The sequence below is a fragment of the Panicum virgatum genome, chromosome 9K, assembly GCF_016808335.1.
Source record: "Panicum virgatum strain AP13 chromosome 9K, P.virgatum_v5, whole genome shotgun sequence".
NCBI lineage: Eukaryota > Viridiplantae > Streptophyta > Magnoliopsida > Poales > Poaceae > Panicum > Panicum virgatum.
Window position 1 is genome coordinate 50,588,777 of NC_053144.1, and position 17,360 is coordinate 50,606,136.

General features: G+C 44.8%; 3 protein-coding genes across 5 annotated transcripts; 1 reads left to right on the forward strand and 2 right to left on the reverse strand.

Annotated features, from left to right (window-relative positions):
* The first annotated feature begins 1,094 nt into the window (after window positions 1-1,094).
* On the forward strand, window positions 1,095-3,843 carry LOC120652021 (cytochrome P450 724B1-like). 2 transcript variants are annotated; one of them, XM_039929702.1, is made up of 7 exons: window positions 1,095-1,901; window positions 2,009-2,242; window positions 2,335-2,421; window positions 2,547-2,625; window positions 2,780-2,886; window positions 3,017-3,252; window positions 3,407-3,843. In XM_039929702.1, exons 1-7 carry the CDS (start codon window positions 1,230-1,232, stop codon window positions 3,495-3,497), a joined length of 1,506 nt encoding a protein of 501 aa, XP_039785636.1. In that variant the 5' UTR covers window positions 1,095-1,229; the 3' UTR covers window positions 3,498-3,843. The 2 variants fall into 2 exon arrangements, with proteins under 2 accessions (XP_039785636.1, XP_039785637.1); XM_039929703.1 differs by having other exon boundaries at window positions 3,017-3,141.
* A 1,095-nt stretch (window positions 3,844-4,938) lies between these two features.
* LOC120652023 (chaperone protein ClpB2, chloroplastic) lies at window positions 4,939-11,879 on the reverse strand. Of its 2 annotated transcripts, XM_039929705.1 has the most exons (11): window positions 11,738-11,879; window positions 11,502-11,637; window positions 10,078-10,296; window positions 9,378-9,615; window positions 8,904-9,099; window positions 8,768-8,822; window positions 8,017-8,167; window positions 7,024-7,332; window positions 6,642-6,907; window positions 5,634-6,560; window positions 4,941-5,420 (listed from the first exon to the last, which is right to left on the reverse strand). In XM_039929705.1, the coding sequence occupies exons 2-11, from the start codon at window positions 11,544-11,546 to the stop codon at window positions 5,097-5,099; spliced, it is 2,730 nt and encodes a 909-aa protein (XP_039785639.1). In that variant the 5' UTR covers window positions 11,547-11,637; window positions 11,738-11,879; the 3' UTR covers window positions 4,941-5,096. The 2 variants fall into 2 exon arrangements, with proteins under 2 accessions (XP_039785638.1, XP_039785639.1); XM_039929704.1 differs by lacking the exon at window positions 11,738-11,879 and having other exon boundaries at window positions 4,939-5,420; window positions 10,556-11,611.
* LOC120652024 (membrane-anchored ubiquitin-fold protein 1) lies at window positions 11,773-17,133 on the reverse strand. Its single transcript, XM_039929706.1, has 4 exons — window positions 16,800-17,133; window positions 16,525-16,694; window positions 12,340-12,507; window positions 11,773-12,252 (listed from the first exon to the last, which is right to left on the reverse strand). Exons 2-4 carry the CDS (start codon window positions 16,655-16,657, stop codon window positions 12,197-12,199), a joined length of 357 nt encoding a protein of 118 aa, XP_039785640.1. The 5' UTR covers window positions 16,658-16,694; window positions 16,800-17,133; the 3' UTR covers window positions 11,773-12,196.
* Window positions 17,134-17,360: the final 227 nt, after the last annotated feature.

The following is a 17,360-nucleotide window of genomic DNA, read 5'->3' on the forward strand; positions in this document are numbered from 1 at the left end:
GAGCGGACAACCTCTGCGGCCGCGGCGGCGCGGCGAACCGAGGGCGCACGACCTCCACGGCGGCAGCGCGGCGGCCCGAACGACTTCTGCGACAGTGGTGGGGGGCCTCGGCGGCGGCAGCATGCCGGCGGATCGAGCCAAAAGGATGGGAAGCGGATGGTGGTAGAGGAAGATGATATGGCTAACACGTAGGGCCAACAAAATAGATGTTGACCGACAAAAACTTCTGTTATCTCATCCCTCCAACTCCTTTCAAAACAATCTCATCCCTCCAACCAAACAAAAAATGAAATTGCTCCGTTCCTCTAACAAAACAGTTGTATAGGAGCCATTTCATTCTAAAAAATAAAGATGGAACTATTTCATCCAACCTCGCTCTCCAAGCAATCGCATCCTAAAATTATATAACTTTGCATCTGCAGTTACCAAACTTCACGGGAAAACCTCCTCGGGGACACACGAGACCTCACGAGTCACGAGGCGATTCCACCATTTTGAGGGGAATCTTTCCATGGTGGGGCTTTTCTGTCAGGGTAGTCCCGGCCCATTTGTGAATCACAAGGGATCGGAGACCCCGGTCCTGAACGTTAACAGTATCCGATCCGTCTAAGTATACAGGTCCTTTCCTAAAAAAAAAGTATACAGGTCCTGCATATGAAATTGAAATGATTATTTATCATATAACTGTTAAAAACGAAATGAGATCGTCACAATGTTTGACTTCGACTCCCTAGTTTTCGTACTCCCTCCATACTCAAAATAATTGACATTCAAGACACTGACACGGTCTCCAAAACACAATTTTGACTTCTTATTTCTCTAAAAATATTTATCAAAATGTGATATATATATATATATATTTATAAAAGTATTTTTCAAGACAAATCTATTCATATAATTTTTATATTTTCAAACTCAACAACTTGAGAGTTATCCGTGATTTATAATTTCAAAGTTTGACTCAAATCTTGTCCAAAACGTCAATTATTTTGGGTATGGAGGGAGTAACAATTTACTAGAAAACCCGACAAACTATGAGATTATGGAAGTAATTTTGAAGGCAAATATACACAATTTACCGTGCGTTCCAGTGTCTCACGTCTCAGTACCCAAGTACGCAACCCTGTGTTTTTGGGTTATACACCTATAAAAAGGGCGGCATCATCCTAGCTTTTTCATTAATTTTCCGCGCTGCGCTTGTAGACATCTATCCAGCAGAGCGCAGCAGGATGGTGTACGCGCTCCTGCTGGTCGCCTTGGCGGCCGTCGCCGCCGCAGCGGTGCTCCGCCACTACCTCCCGCTGCTCCGCGGCGGCCTCCCCAAGGGCAGCTTCGGCTGGCCCCTCATCGGCGAGACCATCGGCTTCCTCCACGCGCACCCGTCCAACACCGCCGGCGGCTTCCTCAAGGAGCACGTCGCCAGGTACGGGACGGTGTTCAAGTCGCACCTCTTCGGCTCGCCGGCGGTGGTCTCCTGCGACGAGGAGCTCAACCACTTCGTGCTGCACAACGAGGAGCGCCTGTTCGAGTGCAGCTACCCCGGCGCCATCCGCACCATCCTCGGCGAGTCCTCCGCGCTGGTGGTCACCGGCGAGCGCCACCGCCAGATCCGGAGCATGTTCCTCGCCCTCGTCGCCTCCACGGGGCTCAAGGCCTCCTACGTCGCCAGCGTCGACGAGTCCGCGCGCTCCCTCATCGCGTCCTGGCGCGGCCGCGAGACCATCAGCTTCTGCGAGGAGGCGAGGAAGTTCCCCTACAAGGTGATCATGGAGCAGGTTCTGGGCCTGCCGCCGGACGGCCCGGTGGCCCTCCGGATCCTGGAAGAGTACCAGATCTTCATGAAGGGGATCATCTCCCTCCCTATCACCCTCCCCGGGACAGCATTTTCCAAGGCCGTCAAGGTATTCACTTCTTTTCGAGCATCGATCGATCTTGAGTTTATTAATTCGCAGGCTAGCTATAGCTATAGCTGCACATCCTCTGAGGTTTGGACGATGACCTGCGGCAGGCAAGGAAGAGGATATCCGAGACCATGGAGAAGTTCATCGAGGACAGGAAGCGCAGCCCAACCAAGCAGGCCGTCTTCCTCGACGTGCTCCTCGCGAACAAGGAGCTCACTCACGACGACAAGGTCGCCTTCCTGCTGGACTCGCTGCTAGCAGGCCACGAGACCACCTCTGTGCTGCTCTCCATTCTCGTCTATTTCATTGGGAAATCTCCCAGCATCATCGACCAACTCAAGGTAATATATGAGTTTACAGTGTTAAACTACTACTACTACTACTACCACTATTTTTACTTGTGCTGATGATCTCTGCACCTGCATGCCTGCAGAAAGAGCATGAGGCCATCAGGTCCACAAAGGGGAAGGAGGAGCCCTTGACGCCTGACGACTACAGGAAGATGGAGTACACCAGTCGTGTAAGTAGCTACAGACCACACATGTGTGGCCAAATCCATCCGCGGTTTGACTTATCTGTTAAACTTTTAGCGATTTGGGTTAAATGTTTGCTGATTCTTTTGCTCGCCCTGCTGCGTCGTTCCAGGTTATCAATGAGGGACTGAGATGTGGCAACATCGTCAAGCTAGTGCACAGGAAGGTTCTCAAGGACGTCACCTACAAAGGTAAAAACTACAGACAAGCTGCGGATGTTACGGCTGAATGAGAACTAAAAACAACACGAAACCACGTTATTTCTGAAACTCTGAACTCTGAAGCAAATAACATAATACAATGGCTCTCTGATTGATGTGTTCCCTGTTCATTTATGATGGGTAGGATACGTGATCCCGGCTGGTTGGAAAATCCTGCCCATCTTGGGTGCTGTCCACGTGGACCCATCGCATCATCTGGAACCCGAGCAGTTTCAGCCTCGCAGATGGGAGGTACATATATCTATCTATCTGTTTCTGTCCTCCGTGTATCTTTCTTCTTTTAATTTGGTAATATACATCAGGGTTGAGTGAGAGATCTCTTTGATCCATATGATTCATCTGTCTTCCGAATTGCAAACAGGGGCTGAACCAGCCGGCTGGCAAGAGCTTCGCGCCGTTCGGAGGTGGACTGCGGCTCTGCCCTGGATCGGAGATTGTCAAAGTGGAGGCTGCTTTCTTCCTGCACCACCTTGTGCTCAACTACAGGTCCTTGTTGTTAAATAAACTGAACAAGATTTCAGGCGTCAGTCATGAAAAACCCGAGGAAAATCGGGCAAAACCAACCTGCGGTTCTCTTCTTTCTAGTAGTCGTTTTAAGTAGGACTGCAGTAGAACTACTCTGCTATGCAATTTTGTTACCTAATCAGTAACGAAATTCATGTTCGTCCTTAGTGGAAAATTATACTATCTTGCACAGTAGCTGAAGGTTTTCTTTCTTTATCAATTCAATTCAACAAGTAAATGCGTGCAGGTGGAGGATGGGTGAAGAGGACGCTCCCATGCTGCACCAGTACGTGGAATTCAAGAAGGGCCTGCCCATACAGCTCGAGCCGGTCAGCTGATGCTCATCAAGCCTTTGCCTCGCTCGCTCTTCGTCAAGACTCCAAGAGAGATGAAATAAGTTGAGACGTCGGACCCCCGCCAGCCAGCCAGTCCTGAATCGCGATTTACAAGTCACAAAAAAACAAAATAATAAAATAAAAATAGCTGTCTACGTTTATGTAATTTTATTTTTTACGCGTAATTTACTGTTATTATGATGCATAGGCATCATGGTTTATGTATCACCCGAGATGGGGGACACGTACGGTACGGGGTTTGGCACGAGTCATGCAGGTCTCAAACCTGAACCTCCAGTTGTAGCACTCGCCATATCTATCATATCCTCCCGTTGGTTTTCCATTGCTACCGCAGTCATCCATTTACAATTATGCATAATTTGTCTTGTTTCGTATGAAAAAAGTCTTTAATCAATAATCCTCTTAATGAAAAACATGCTCAGATATATGGTCGCAAAAAAAGTCTTTAATCAACAAACACCTATTAATATATAATTTTTTTACACAAATTCATGACATGGTGTACATATGAAAACAGTGTTTCTCTAAACAATACACTTTATCACGTAAATTAGATACTAATAGAGCAATTATTGATCAAAGACTTGTCCTGAAAAAACTAAGTACACTTTTTTTCTAAATTAAAAGAACGAACACTATGTAGTCTCTTCATAAGTTTTTTTTTTCAACCTTTTTGAAGCATGATTTGATCCATACGGTCTCAAATCTGGGCGGAACCAGTAGAGGTGCATAGGTGTACATCTTCCCAATAATTTGGACAAACAAAATTTCAGTAAGTATTTATATACATATAGGAATGCAGGTAATTGGGCCAGATCTTGTTTATTTGAGCCCGAATTAGAGAAATAGGCCTGTGGGCTGGCCTGCGTGCTCAGCTTGCTGGTGCCAATGCCCTCTGCGGCTCGGCAAGACGGAGAGGGCAGCAGCAATTAATGCTGTTTGCTACCGGTTGCAACAAGTGTTGAAAAGGCAATTTTCAGCTTTGAATTTTTTGAAAAACAAGCTAAAAAATAGCATGGGAGTCAATACTTAAGTGATTGTTTGGTTCCATTTACTGAAGAGTTTTTCTATATGATGCTAATGAAGACATTAACTCATCGATCAAAGATTGAACCGAGAAGGATGATCAATTGGTTCAGAACGCAAACTCATCTCGTACCGAATGAACTGAACATCGATCAGACTAGTTCTTCCCGTGCGGCTGCGTCTCATACCGCTACAGACCGCACAGTCTCACCCGCCCCCTCCCACTTTTTTTCCCCTCGTAGTCCCGAAACTGCTTCGGTATAAGAACTAAGGCACAGACAGATTACACAAACTGAGTGCACTCAGCACTACAGCAAATTTAGTGCACCGGAAAGGACGGACAGGCTAGTGAATAAACTTCTATCACCGGCCCAAAATTCTTGGCAGCACAAGCACAAAAATCACTAATCAGCATAAACTTTCGCTTAGTGTGCAGTAGCACAAATAGGAATTCTTACTCTTCCATTCCCAGAAGGAACAAACCATCATTGTCACCCTTATATGTACATTTTATTGCTCATAATCTGTAAACTGCAAGTCTGCAATGGTACTCCATCAGACGGCCGGCAAGAATTTCTCGCCTTCGACAGCAGATTTTGATTCCTCACCCACCTTCCGGAAAACAAGCTTTTGCTGTGGAAGCTGGCCATTCGATGGCACTGTGACCTGGGTGTCTACCAAGATGCTGTCCTCGTCCTTGAAATCACCTCTGAGGATGCCCTTTGCGAGTTCGTTCTCCACATACTGTTGAATAACCCGCTTCACTGGCCTTGCGCCGTAGTTCGGGTCATACCCAAGGCTTCCTAGGAATTCAATTGCTCCAGGTGAGACTTCAAGTTTGATCTTCCGGTCAGCAATCCTCTTTTGTACTCTTGCCAGCTGCATCACAGGAAGAACCAAACCAAGATAATACAACATATGATCAGTATTCAGTAGAAAGATGATTATAGTTTATTTTTTGCATCTCATAGGCACCACCAATCTTGGAACATGGTTGTTTTCACTATCTTATTATTCCAGCTGAGGTATTTGTAGATGCAAAATATTTTGAAAGGTATTAAAATTGAACCCTGCAGAAGTACAAAACTTTACCTGTAATTTGACGATACTATTGATTTGTTCTCTCTCCAGAGGCTTGAAAACAATGTACTCATCTACACGATTCATGAACTCAGGGCGGAATACTGATCTTGCAGCATCCATAACCCTCTTCTTCATGTTCTCGTAGCCTGAATCAGATGATCCACCTTCATCATCCATGTTTAGTATGTACTGTGACCCAACGTTGGATGTCATGATAATGATAGTGTTGGTGAAGCTCACTTTCCGGCCTTGGGAGTCAGTAACCCTACCATCATCCAATATTTGAAGGAAAACATTGAAGACATCTGAATGAGCCTTCTCAATCTCGTCAAACAAGACAACAGAATATGGCCTCCGGCGAACAGCCTCTGTTAGCTGACCACCCTCTTCATACCCAACGTAACCCGGGGGAGCACCAATCAATCTTGAGACTGAATGCTTCTCCATGTACTCACTCATGTCAATCCTTACAACAGCTTCCTCAGTGTTAAACATAAAAGCAGCAAGGGCTTTTGCTAGCTCCGTTTTTCCAACTCCTGTAGGTCCCATGAACATGAAACTGGCAATAGGACGATTCGGGTCAGACAGACCAGCTCTGGATCTCTGAATAGCTTCTGCGACTGCTTTTACAGCAGGGTCCTGACCAACAACACGCTTGTGCAGCTCTTCCTCCAGATACAGCAACTTCTCTCTGTCGGATTGCTTTAGTTTAGAGACTGGAATACCTGTCCACCTGCTCACTATTTCTGCTATATCATCTTGAGTCACCTCTTCTCTTAGCATGGATTTTCCTGAACTCTGATATTCATCTAGTTCATTCTCTGTTGTTTGAAGCTGGCGCTGCAAGGCATTCAAACTGCCATACTTCAGTTCAGCAGCACGATTGAGATCATACTCACGTTCCGCCTGCTGTATCTCCACATTTACCCTGTCAATCTGTTGCAACAGTAAATGTAAGTCAGTTGTCTGCTCCATTTATCAATCATACAGCAAATCTTTGTGGACAAGTCATCTTACCTCTTCTTTGATAGATTGAATTTTAGTCATCACTGACTTCTCATGCTCCCACTGCTCAGTCAATTTACGTTGTTTATCCTTCAAGAGTGATAGTTCTGCTTCAAGACGGGATAGTCTGTCCTTTGATGCTTTGTCTGTATCATTTGTAAGTGAGAGACGCTCCATCTCAAGCTTCAGGACAGCACGATCGATCTCATCCAGAGCAGTAGGTTTTGATGTTATCTCCATTTTCAACTTAGCAGCTGATTCATCAACCAGATCAATTGCTGCAACAAAGAATAAACTACTATTAGAAAGACCACACCTTGCAGTAGTAATAGCTAGTCAGCATCTAGTAGGTTACAAGCTTCGAGTAAGAATGGTATGGAGTCAGATAAATCACCTTTGTCAGGCAAGAATCGTCCACTGATATAACGGTCTGAAAGAACAGCCGCAGCCACAAGGGCACTGTCAGATATGCGCACACCATGGTGCAGTTCATATCTCTCACGTAGTCCCCGTAGAATTGAGATTGTATCTTCAACTGAAGGCTGATCAACATAAACTTGTTGGAAGCGCCGCTCTAGTGCTGGATCTTTCTCAATATATTTGCGGTATTCATCAAGTGTTGTTGCACCAATACAACGTAACTCTCCTCTCCCGAGCATTGGTTTGAGAAGATTACCAGCATCCATTGCACCATTTGTGGCACCTGGAATACGATGAAAACCTTCATAAATTTCCTAAAAATAATGATGGATAAGACTGGAAAAGGCATGTAAAAGTTGCCTAGAAGTTGTAGAACAACAAATATTTCGAAAATCATAAACAAGGCAAAAACAACAAGCCTTTTGACTTATAAGGAATATAGTTTGCCCTAGAGCATCTACTTTTTCCACCAACCCACTACAACCTACAAACCTAGTACCCCAATCCCTAGACCTTTTACACTTCATACAGGAAACCCATTATGAATATAATTCTAAAAAATAAAGAAAAATAGGTGGGCTAACACCCTCAAGTTAAATGATATCAGAGTGGTGCAAATGCCAGCCTAAGTGGCATTGAGTTCAATGGCCTGTGTGAGATGACGATGGGCTTATGCAAAAATATAGCTATAGCCTAGGCTCAGCTCAGAGCAATTAAATATGGTGTTAAATACTGGGGCCCTACAAGGAACAAAGGATGTATAAAATTTTTTTATATAAAATAATGGTCTCAAATACTGAGGCTCTACTAAGGGATCACCAAGGTAAATTTGTTATTCATAATATTTTTTTGAAAAAAACAAATAATGGTATTACCAAATAAAATGATTTCACTTGAAATTAATTAAATGTGAGGCAGAAAAGATCTAATAATAAAAGAAACAACAGAGCATCCTACATATAGTTACCTGCTCCAACAACTGTGTGAATCTCATCAATAAAAAGAATGGTCTGTCCATCAGAGTCTGTAACTTCTTTGAGAACAGCCTTTAGCCTATCCTCAAATTCTCCACGATATTTTGCACCAGCAATCAAAGCACCCATATCAAGTGCAATGAGCTGTTCAAAAGAAAACAATAGAAAGAATATAGAAAGAAAGTTAACAATGACAGGTTAAATTCTAAAAAATTAGCTACAGAAAGTACAATAGTTTACAGTTTAAAAAACACTAATACTTCCGAGATCAGTAGATGGTGCATTAAAACAAACAATAAACTTTGTTTAGTGATAGTTGAATACTTCTGAAAATGATTAATTAAAACATCTAAAGATACATGAATACATCGCCAGAAATTGCCCATAATATAAAGGACTCAGTAACTTCCAAGATATTTCAATCTCTACGTAAAATGCATGTACAGAATGAATTTGTGTACATCAAACATTAACATAATACTAGTAGCAACTTAAAGGTCAAAGAAATTGAACAAATGGATAGCCTATGTACAAATCACAAATGAACCATTCAAATGTTAGTTGCAACATGAAAAAAATTGTCATAATGGCAACTGAATTTAATTTTCATATATATAGTTGGGAGCCAACAAGGGCCACCTCTGTGCAATGTATTCCAGAACCATGATGAAAAAGAATTATGTTAAACAAGGTTTTCTGATGTCTATATGACGACAGAACATGATACATTAATGAATAACTTACTCGACGGTTTGTCAGAGCTTGAGGGACATCTCCTTGTACAATCCTCTGAGCAAGCCTAAACAAGGAACAAGACTCAAGTTAGTGGAGCTGTTTCAATACTCGGTGAGATGCTGTGTAAAATGTACTGTTCACCTACCCTTCAGCTATAGCTGTTTTTCCTACACCAGGTTCACCAATCAAAACCGGGTTGTTCTTAGTTCTCCGCGATAAAATCTGTATGCATCTTCGAATTTCATCATCCCTTCCAATAACTGGATCAAGCTTCCCTTGGCGTGCCATAGCTGTCAGGTCCTTTCCATACTTCTCCAAAGCTTCGTACTTGCCCTCAGGATCTATTGAAAATTCATAATTTCAGGTGAAAATTTTCATATCTAGCAAGTATAATATGCACGGAAAGTTCGCTCCTAATTCAGCACACATTGCATTACTTCCCCAGTTTCATCATGCAGGTTACAAGAAAATACATCATGCAATTTTATTGGGGCACAAACAGGGAAACAAATGAGTTTCAAGCATTCTAATGTCAGTGTCGTTATAGCAGGGAGAACAAATCTTATTCTGACACTGTTACAATTTTTTCAAGAATTAAGTCGGCACAGAAGGCCCATACCTTGATCAATTACATTTTGCTTCCCTCTGATTGATTCAATGGCCGATTTCAAGGTCTTCACGGTAATCTGAAAATCCTTGAATAGTTGTTTCCCAAACCGCTTATCTTCGGCAAAGCCAAGGACTAGATGTTCAACTGAGACATATGAATCACCATACTCTTTCTTGAAGTCCCTTGCTCTTTGTATCAGAGCTTCCAAGTCCCGCCCCAACATGGAACCAGGATCTTCACCTAATACCTGAATCATTGAACAGAACTTAAAAAAACTCTCACCGGAAGATTAAAAAAAAAACAGTTTCAAGCAATAATAGTGAAATAAAAAAAATGTTGGTTCAGTGAAGTGAAATAAAATGCATTTTTCATGTTGTAACGTGCAATATACTCGTACTAGTTCATACTTCCTCCGTCCAAGAAAGAATGCAACTCTCACTTACCAAGGAGTCAAATGATTTCAATTTTGACCAAATTTATGCACAATAGTATTGATATTTGTATTACAAAATAAATATCATTGGATTAATTATGTAATATATTTTCATACTAAATTTATTTGGATATAAAAATGATAGTATTATTTTATATAAATTTGATCAAACTTGAACTTATTTGACTTCAGTCAGCAAGATGTACTGCCCTCTGGAACTGGAAGGTAAACTTCATTGGATATAAACATTATCGAACTGTGTTTAGGATAAACTACCTTAGGCTGTCTCTGGATGAACTTCTCTGTAGCATCAAGAAGCCTTGTGTTGTCGACTCCCGCCTTGGAAAAGATCCTCCGGGCAAGCCCATTCCTTTGCTCCAGCAAGGACTTCATCAGATGTTCAGTCTCCACAATCTGGTGTTTACTCTCCTTGGCCACCTCAGGTGATGAGACAATTGATTGCCATGCCATCTCGGTGAACTCTTGTTGTGTAATCTGTTGACGAAGTAGATAACCAAAGTTAGCTGCAGAATCTGCTGTCTCTTCAAAAAAAAACATACGTAGTACTATAAAGCTGTCAAAAAACACTTCTCTTTAATAGAAATGGGATGCAAATAAATGCATTGATTTTCTAAAAGTACATACGAAGAATGTGACACCGGAATTGAAAACTGAACATGCCATTATTCTTCCAAATGAAAGAAAATGGTGCCCAGGACCGAAAAAAAAGGCAGGCGAGCAAACGGTGTCCTACCCTGCCGTCCCGGCTGGTGGCGTCGCACCGCACGGAGAGAGGCCGCCGGTGGGGCCTCCTCCTCCCAACCACCGGAGCCAGGCCAGCTCCTCCTCTCACCATCCTGAGCGCCGCCTTGCCCCTCACAGACCCCGCCCTCGCCGCGCCCCACGCCGCGGCGACGACCGGCGTCGGCGCGGCGGCGGACGGGAGGAAGCTGAGGACGTCGGCTGACATCGGCGGCGCGGCGGCCATGGCGGGGCCCTGCGGCGGCGGCAACACACTCCCCCGGCGGTTTACCAGAGGGCTCGGAGAGAGGATCAAATTCGGAGTCTGGAAGACTGGATGGAACTCTGGATTGGGCAGAGGAGTGAACAGATGACGGTGTGCGGCGGGTGGAAGGGTATAAATCGGTTTGCGCGGGGCCTTGGATGAGGAAGGAGGCGTGCGGCGTCGCGGCGCGGAGACGGAGGTTCTGGGAGGTTCAGGTGGGAACCAGGAGGCCGTGGAGACGACGAGGCGAGAGGAAGATGATAGGGGGAAGAGGGGGTGTGGGGCGCGCGCTGTGCGCGCGCGGCGCCGTCGGATCTCGCGCTGGGCGGCCGGGATCTGCGCCGAGGGCTCGGTGACCGAGTTGCTCCAGTCCCGCCCGGCTGCTCTCCGTGTGCTCCTGTATATTTGTTGCGTCCCGAAATCCACAGCGAAGGAATTCACGTTTTTTGGCACAAAAAAAGCGTTAATTTCTGCGTTTTCTAGCCACAAAAAAACACACACTACTGTACTACTGTAGATCATTCCTGCACGGCTACACACACGACAAACAGCTCCGATGGAAAAGAGTTAAAGAGTACAGACTTACCCACAGGAAATCTAAGCATAGAATTTTCATTCAGTCTAAAGATCCAGAAAGATAACTGCAGTTTAACAAAGTTCGACAGCATACAACCTATCAGACATCAACTGTTACCGGACAGGTAAAAATACCACCGTCACTTGTATTATTGCAGTGCATCTGGTCACCTGATGCATTTTGATGCCACTTGGGGCATTACAGCCTCATGGCGATTGTTGCAGAATGAGATCAACAGGCAATGGACTGATGGCTGGTCTCAACTTGTACGGTGGACAATAATTACAAAACATATTCATCGTAACTTCAGAGGATATATATAGCCAGCAAACGGATAGAGGAAGATCACGTACCAGATTGCCATTGGTTTAGTAGTAAAAGGTGGAAATTGGATAACTGATGAATTCAATGCCATTCCATGAAGTTCATCTAGCATGTCAGGCATACATTAAACACAAGTCACCGGGGTGCAATATAGAGAAGAGAATGTGAAACCATGCAAAATTGCATAAGATGGATCTTGTAAATTAGACACTAATGGCTGCCTTCAAACTGTGTGCTCGTCATAACTCAAGATCAAGGGCAGTTACCAGCCAGCATTCTTCAAATTTTGTACTTGACGCAACTCATGATTAAAGGGTGATTAACTGCAGCAGCAGCAGCAGCAGCTTGCCCGCGATACATGAAAGGGAAATAAAAGAGAAGCGCCTCGAACATAATACAACACTCTAGCGAGAGCGGGAAAAAGGGGTAAGGAACAAAGGGGGGAGGAACTGAAATAGCCACATCTTTTGCTACTATTCACAATGTTGTCACATGATGGCACAACCGCACCTGAAATCTTTCGCTTTCTTTGCTGCTCTTTTATCTGTTATCAGCACATGGAATACAAATCATATTCAAAGACATGTGATGGAAACAAGCTACATGGCCTTGCAAAAGGAAGAAAATTTACCAGACTGTTTGCCTGAAGTCGGTGCACGGACAACGACATGCATTGTTGTCATCCCAGAGAAGTCACAGATCGGGCTTTTGCATTCTGACAGGGTTTTGTTGTTCTCCAATATCTTCCCAGCATTAATAAGCTTAAGATCGTTCACAGTCCTCGGACCTTTTTCCTTATCTGTTGACAAGGAACAGTAAGAACACTGTAAACAAGCTTAACAGAATTAGATAACAGGTACTGAAGGGAAGTCGACTGCAGTTTGGTGGTGTACAGAGACACAGCACTAGATTGAGTATATTCAAGTTGAAATAGCCAAATGAAGTGAACAGATCCAGCAAGATAAAGGGATAAAAAGGATAGGATAGCCTAGCCAAGCAGCACTAAATTGGTTCCCCTATCTACTGTCCAAGAGATGTAATAATAAGAAGGCTAGGATGGGCAGATGGCACTAGAAAATTTTCCTAGAGATTCACTCTGGCTCGAGAGTATTATCAGACTAGAAGATTGGTAGCATGATCCCCTTGTTCGAAACCTTTATTCAACTAGAACCGTGGAACTTTAAATTAGGTTTTGATTTTGTCACTCCACTCTTCCTAACCATGTAAAAGTATGTCACATAATGGCCAGCTGTGAGATAACTCGTTTAAATGGCCACATGAAGTTATGTTAGGTTTATTTAAAAAGCAGAAATATCAAGTATATACTATCTAGTTAGCAGGCAAGATGCAGAAGTCTGCATGGATAGTACATCAACAATGATGAACTAACAACTGAGTTTATTCTGCAAATGGGTATGTTTATGCTGAACACGAAATAACAATAGCCCAGTTTCACAATAGCAAATTGTTATAGCAAACAGCTACAATAATAAACATTAAGAATCATAAAAAGAACCAAGATTCAAATTTAGATAAGCTACTTTTCTTCTCAGTTTCCTGAGAAAAGCAACTAATTCAGGATAGCATCCCTCTGAGTACTGGCATCAGAGCATTCCCGCCAAATTTCACTAAAAACGAGCAAGTTCAGCACCAGTTCCAGTACTATCAATCAGATATCATCTGCTAAAAGTAGGTCTACAGCAGGCTTACAGAGGAGAACTGAACATTGGACAGTATCCCATGTTACAACTGAAATTACTGATGTATACTTAGGTCTCGAACATTATGAGATAAAGACATGCAAAATTGTTCGATTCAAGCATATTTACATTGTGCACATATAAATTTCGTCTTCTTGGTAGAAATATTTATGACAAGCATACTTGTTAATTCTAGAAATTAAACAGCAGAGCATACATGTGATGGCAACACCACTGACTTTCCTATTAACATAGGCCTACACCAGGGTCAGCATTGAGCCCTTATTTATTTGCTTTAGTGATGGATGAGGTCACAAGGGATATACAAGGTGAGATCCCTTGGTATATGCTCTTTGCTGATGATGTGGTGCTAGTTGACGAGAGTAGGGGAGGGGTTAATAGGAAGTTAGAGCTGTGGAGACGCACGTTAGAGTCGAAATGGTTCAGACTTAGTAGGACCAAGAACCGAGTACATGATGTACGATTTCAGCGCGACTAGGCATGAGGGGGGAGACGTTAGTCTAGATGGGCAAGTGGTGGTCCAGAAGGATACTTTTCGGTATTTAGGGTCGGTGCTACAAAAAGATGACGACATTGATGAAGATGTTAGGTATAGAATTTCAGCTGGCTGGTTGAAATTGCGGCAAGCTTCTGGCATCCTTTGTGACAAGAGGGTGCCACAAAAGCTAAAAGGCAAATTCTATAGGACAGCAATTCGTCCGGCGATGTTATACGGTGCTGAATGTTGACATACAAAAAGGCGACATGTCCAGCAACTGAGTGTAGCAGAGATGCGGATGTTGCGGTGGTTTTGCGGGCACACAAGGAGGGATAGAGTCCGGAACGAAGTTATTCGGGATAGGGTCGGGGTGGCACCAATTGAGGAGAAACTTACCCAGCATCGGCTGAGATGGTTTAGACATGTCCAACGAAGGCCTCCTGAGGCGCCGGTGCGTAATGGGGTTCTTGAGCGGGTCGATAATGTAAAGAGGGGTAGAGGTAGACCTAAACTGACGTGGGATGAGTCGATTAAGAGAGACCTTAAGGATTGGAATATTTCTAAAGAGATAGCTTTGGATAGGAGCGCTTGGAGACTAGCTATCAATGTGCCTGAACCTTGAACTTATTTCTTTCGGGTTTCATCTCTAGCCTACCCCAACTTGCTTGGGAAAAAAGGCTATGTTGTTGTTGTTGTTGTAACCTGCTCTTGTTGCTGCATGTGCTGCTAGGTGCTAGACACTATAAGCACAAGTATTTCTGTAGGACCACATACAATTAGTAGTCTAGAGCACACAAGATTTTTCACTCTCTTGGGATACAATTAGTAATATGTTGTTACCAAGACATCCTGCGGTTCAAATTGGAAGCAGAAGCCACTAAGCATTTGCAGAGAGTAATTTACATATATACAGCGCTTAAGTGGCTGTAATATGTATTAATTGGAGCATCACAGCAATTACCGGCAGTAAGAGCATGAGATCTCTAGCACTTTTGCCTACTATGATGGTTATTCCTCTTAAACCCTGGTGTAACAATCAGTCTTTACTCATTAATTAGCTTGATCTCAAACCATCAGAAATATTTGTGCCTGGCGAGATTGAAGCACTCGTTAGTGATCAAAAGAAAAGTTCTAAATATTGAAGCTGAAATCCAATAGCCTAGCCTTTAGCATGTAAGCACAACTGACCATTTATTTCTTCAAAAGAAAACAATAGCAGTTAGGAAAAAGTTGCCATCAATCAAATTGGCCTAACACAATATCCTTGTAATATGGTGTGGTTTTGTGTTCAATTCTGAGGTTACAACCACCCTCATTCAGCTGTGATGTTTCATTAAAAAAAGCGAAGCAGGATTAAAGCTCAGATTCTTATATGACCTTTTCCCTCACTGTGATCTGCTCTTGTTTTAAACACCACCCATTCTCCATGTATTTTTCTAATCAGAAACCATACAAGCAGTTCAATATACATGATATTCAACCTGTATCAGCTTATCATGACGTCATTTTGTTTCAAGCAGAGCCTAACCTTAGCCCTAAAGGACAACCTTAAAAGCAAAAAATAGTAGTTGGGCAGAATTTTCCACCAATCAAATTAGCCCGACACAATCCTTATATCATGGTTTGGTTCTGTGTTCAAGGCTGAGGTTACAACCACCATTACTCTGGTGCCATATTGCATCAAAGTTGTGGATACTTGCTACAAAGGTAATAAAGTCCAAAATACTTGATTCTTATACTCTTTATCTCCTCTGAAATTTTTTGACGTTTTAGCCACAATCTGTTCCCTATGTATTTTTGGAAACCATACAAGCAGCTTACTAGACTTGGGAGTTCAACCAGCAGCTTATTATGATGTCCTTTTGTTTCAAGTGTAATCAGTAACACAAAAAGTCATGTACAAACTGCTAGCACTAGGAGTGGTACAAAAGAGTAGTAAAACATGTGCAAATCAGAAAATTAATTGCTAGTTAAGCCATAATGTAACAGTTCCTCAAGTCAACTGTACTTTCTCAGCTGCCCCGAGGAAACATAGAACTGCTATCCTAAGCACATGGCTTCATACAGTCCTAGGAACTCCTCCCTTCGCTTAAAATGTAAGGTCTCCTCTCCTCTACTTTCTGCAGTTCTAACATTCTCCATTTGTTAAGCTCCTATCAATGTCACTGTCACTCAAAAGTTAACTTGGATCGATGATGTTGCTGTACCATATATACACACGTTACACAAGGAATGGAAGAGATTCATTTCGATACGAACACATCAGTACATCAAGCAAACATCGAGCACTGAAGGTTCCAGCAATGACAGCACCAAGCCAATGTGATTGGCAGCCAAGCTCAACAAATTACTCTGATAAAAGCATACTGGTTCGCATTTTGGTGGAGACCACAATGCCACAATTATTGGACTGACGGATTGGCTGGCCGCTGCTGACGGCGACGCCACAGTGCAGTACACCTCAAGATTCCAAACTAGATGGTGGGCGTCCGGGGGGCGGAATCCGACCCGAGAAAGCGACGTGCGCGCCAACACCGATCGCACAGCTCCGGTGCTAAGAAACTACACCACACGGCGCTGGTACCGTAAGGAAGGGAAAGCGCGTGCGGGGGCTCACCTTTGGGCCACTGGGCGATGATGGTCTCCTTGAGCGTGGCGACGGTGGACGCCGGCGGGAAGCGCCTGGGCCCGATGTCGGTGCCGTCGGGCAGCCGGAACTTGATCTCGAACTGCTCCTGGACGGCGGACATCTCTCCAGGGACGGGAAGCGCCGCCTCCAACCGGATGCTGCGGAGAGCCGCGGACACCTCGTACCGTCAACGCGGGAGAAAGGAAAGCAGGGGGCGCGCTGCGACGGCGAGGGGCCGGGTGAGGAGCCGATCGATTCGTTACCGCGGACAGCGGGGGGTGCCGACGGAATCGAGGCGCCGCGCGGGGGGCTGGAGGCGTGGAGCGTCGGAATCTCGGCCGGGGTCCGCTTCCTCGGGCCGGGGCGCGGATCAGGAGGCCCGCGGCGGGGGGCAGCGGGGGCGGATCATAGGTGCCGCCGCATCGACGGGGGAGGGGGAGGCGGGCCTTCCAGGCGGGAGGAGGTGGACGGGGAGGGGCCGAGGGAGACAAGGAGAGGAGCGGCGACAGTGGAGAGGGTGGGAGCTGGGTGGCCGGTGGCGGGTCAAAAGAGAGGAGAAGAGGGATCGTCGCGTCTCGTCTGGCCTGTGTGTGGCCAACCGCGCCGCGCCTGCGCCTGCGCCGAGCCAAGGAGGCAACGGGCTGCTCGTCTCGGCTGCCGAGCCAAGACCGCGGTTTTGTCCTGGGATGACGGGAGACCCGCGCGGCAAGGGCCCAGGGGTCAGGGGAGAGGGGCCCCACGCAACCAGGTCGGCAGGGCTGGCTGGAAGCTGCGGTGATGCATCGAGCACGGCCGCCGCCGCCGCCGCCGCCACCACAGCCGCT

Bases quoted from the DNA above. Each gene is read 5' to 3' on its own strand.
- LOC120652024 (XM_039929706.1), bottom strand. From the start codon at position 16,657: ATGTCCGCCGTCCAGGAGCAGTTCGAGATCAAGTTCCGGCTGCCCGAC. The intron at 12,508-16,524 runs GTGAGCCCCCGC...CCTTGTCAACAG, and splicing joins CATCGCCCAGTGGCCCAAAG to ATAAGGAAAAAGGTCCGAGG. The intron at 12,253-12,339 runs GTAAATTTTCTT...TGCTGATAACAG, and splicing joins GACTTCAGGCAAACAGTCTG to ATAAAAGAGCAGCAAAGAAA.
- LOC120652023 (XM_039929704.1), bottom strand. From the start codon at position 11,329: ATGATCTACAGTAGTACAGTAGTGTGTGTTTTTTTGTGGCTAGAAAAC. The intron at 7,333-8,016 runs GTAACTATATGT...ATCGTATTCCAG, and splicing joins TCACACAGTTGTTGGAGCAG to GTGCCACAAATGGTGCAATG. The intron at 5,421-5,633 runs GTAAAGTTTTGT...CCTGTGATGCAG, and splicing joins ATAGTATCGTCAAATTACAG to CTGGCAAGAGTACAAAAGAG.
- LOC120652021 (XM_039929702.1), top strand. From the start codon at position 1,230: ATGGTGTACGCGCTCCTGCTGGTCGCCTTGGCGGCCGTCGCCGCCGCA. The intron at 2,243-2,334 runs GTAATATATGAG...GCATGCCTGCAG, and splicing joins GCATCATCGACCAACTCAAG to AAAGAGCATGAGGCCATCAG. The intron at 2,626-2,779 runs GTAAAAACTACA...TATGATGGGTAG, and splicing joins CAAGGACGTCACCTACAAAG to GATACGTGATCCCGGCTGGT.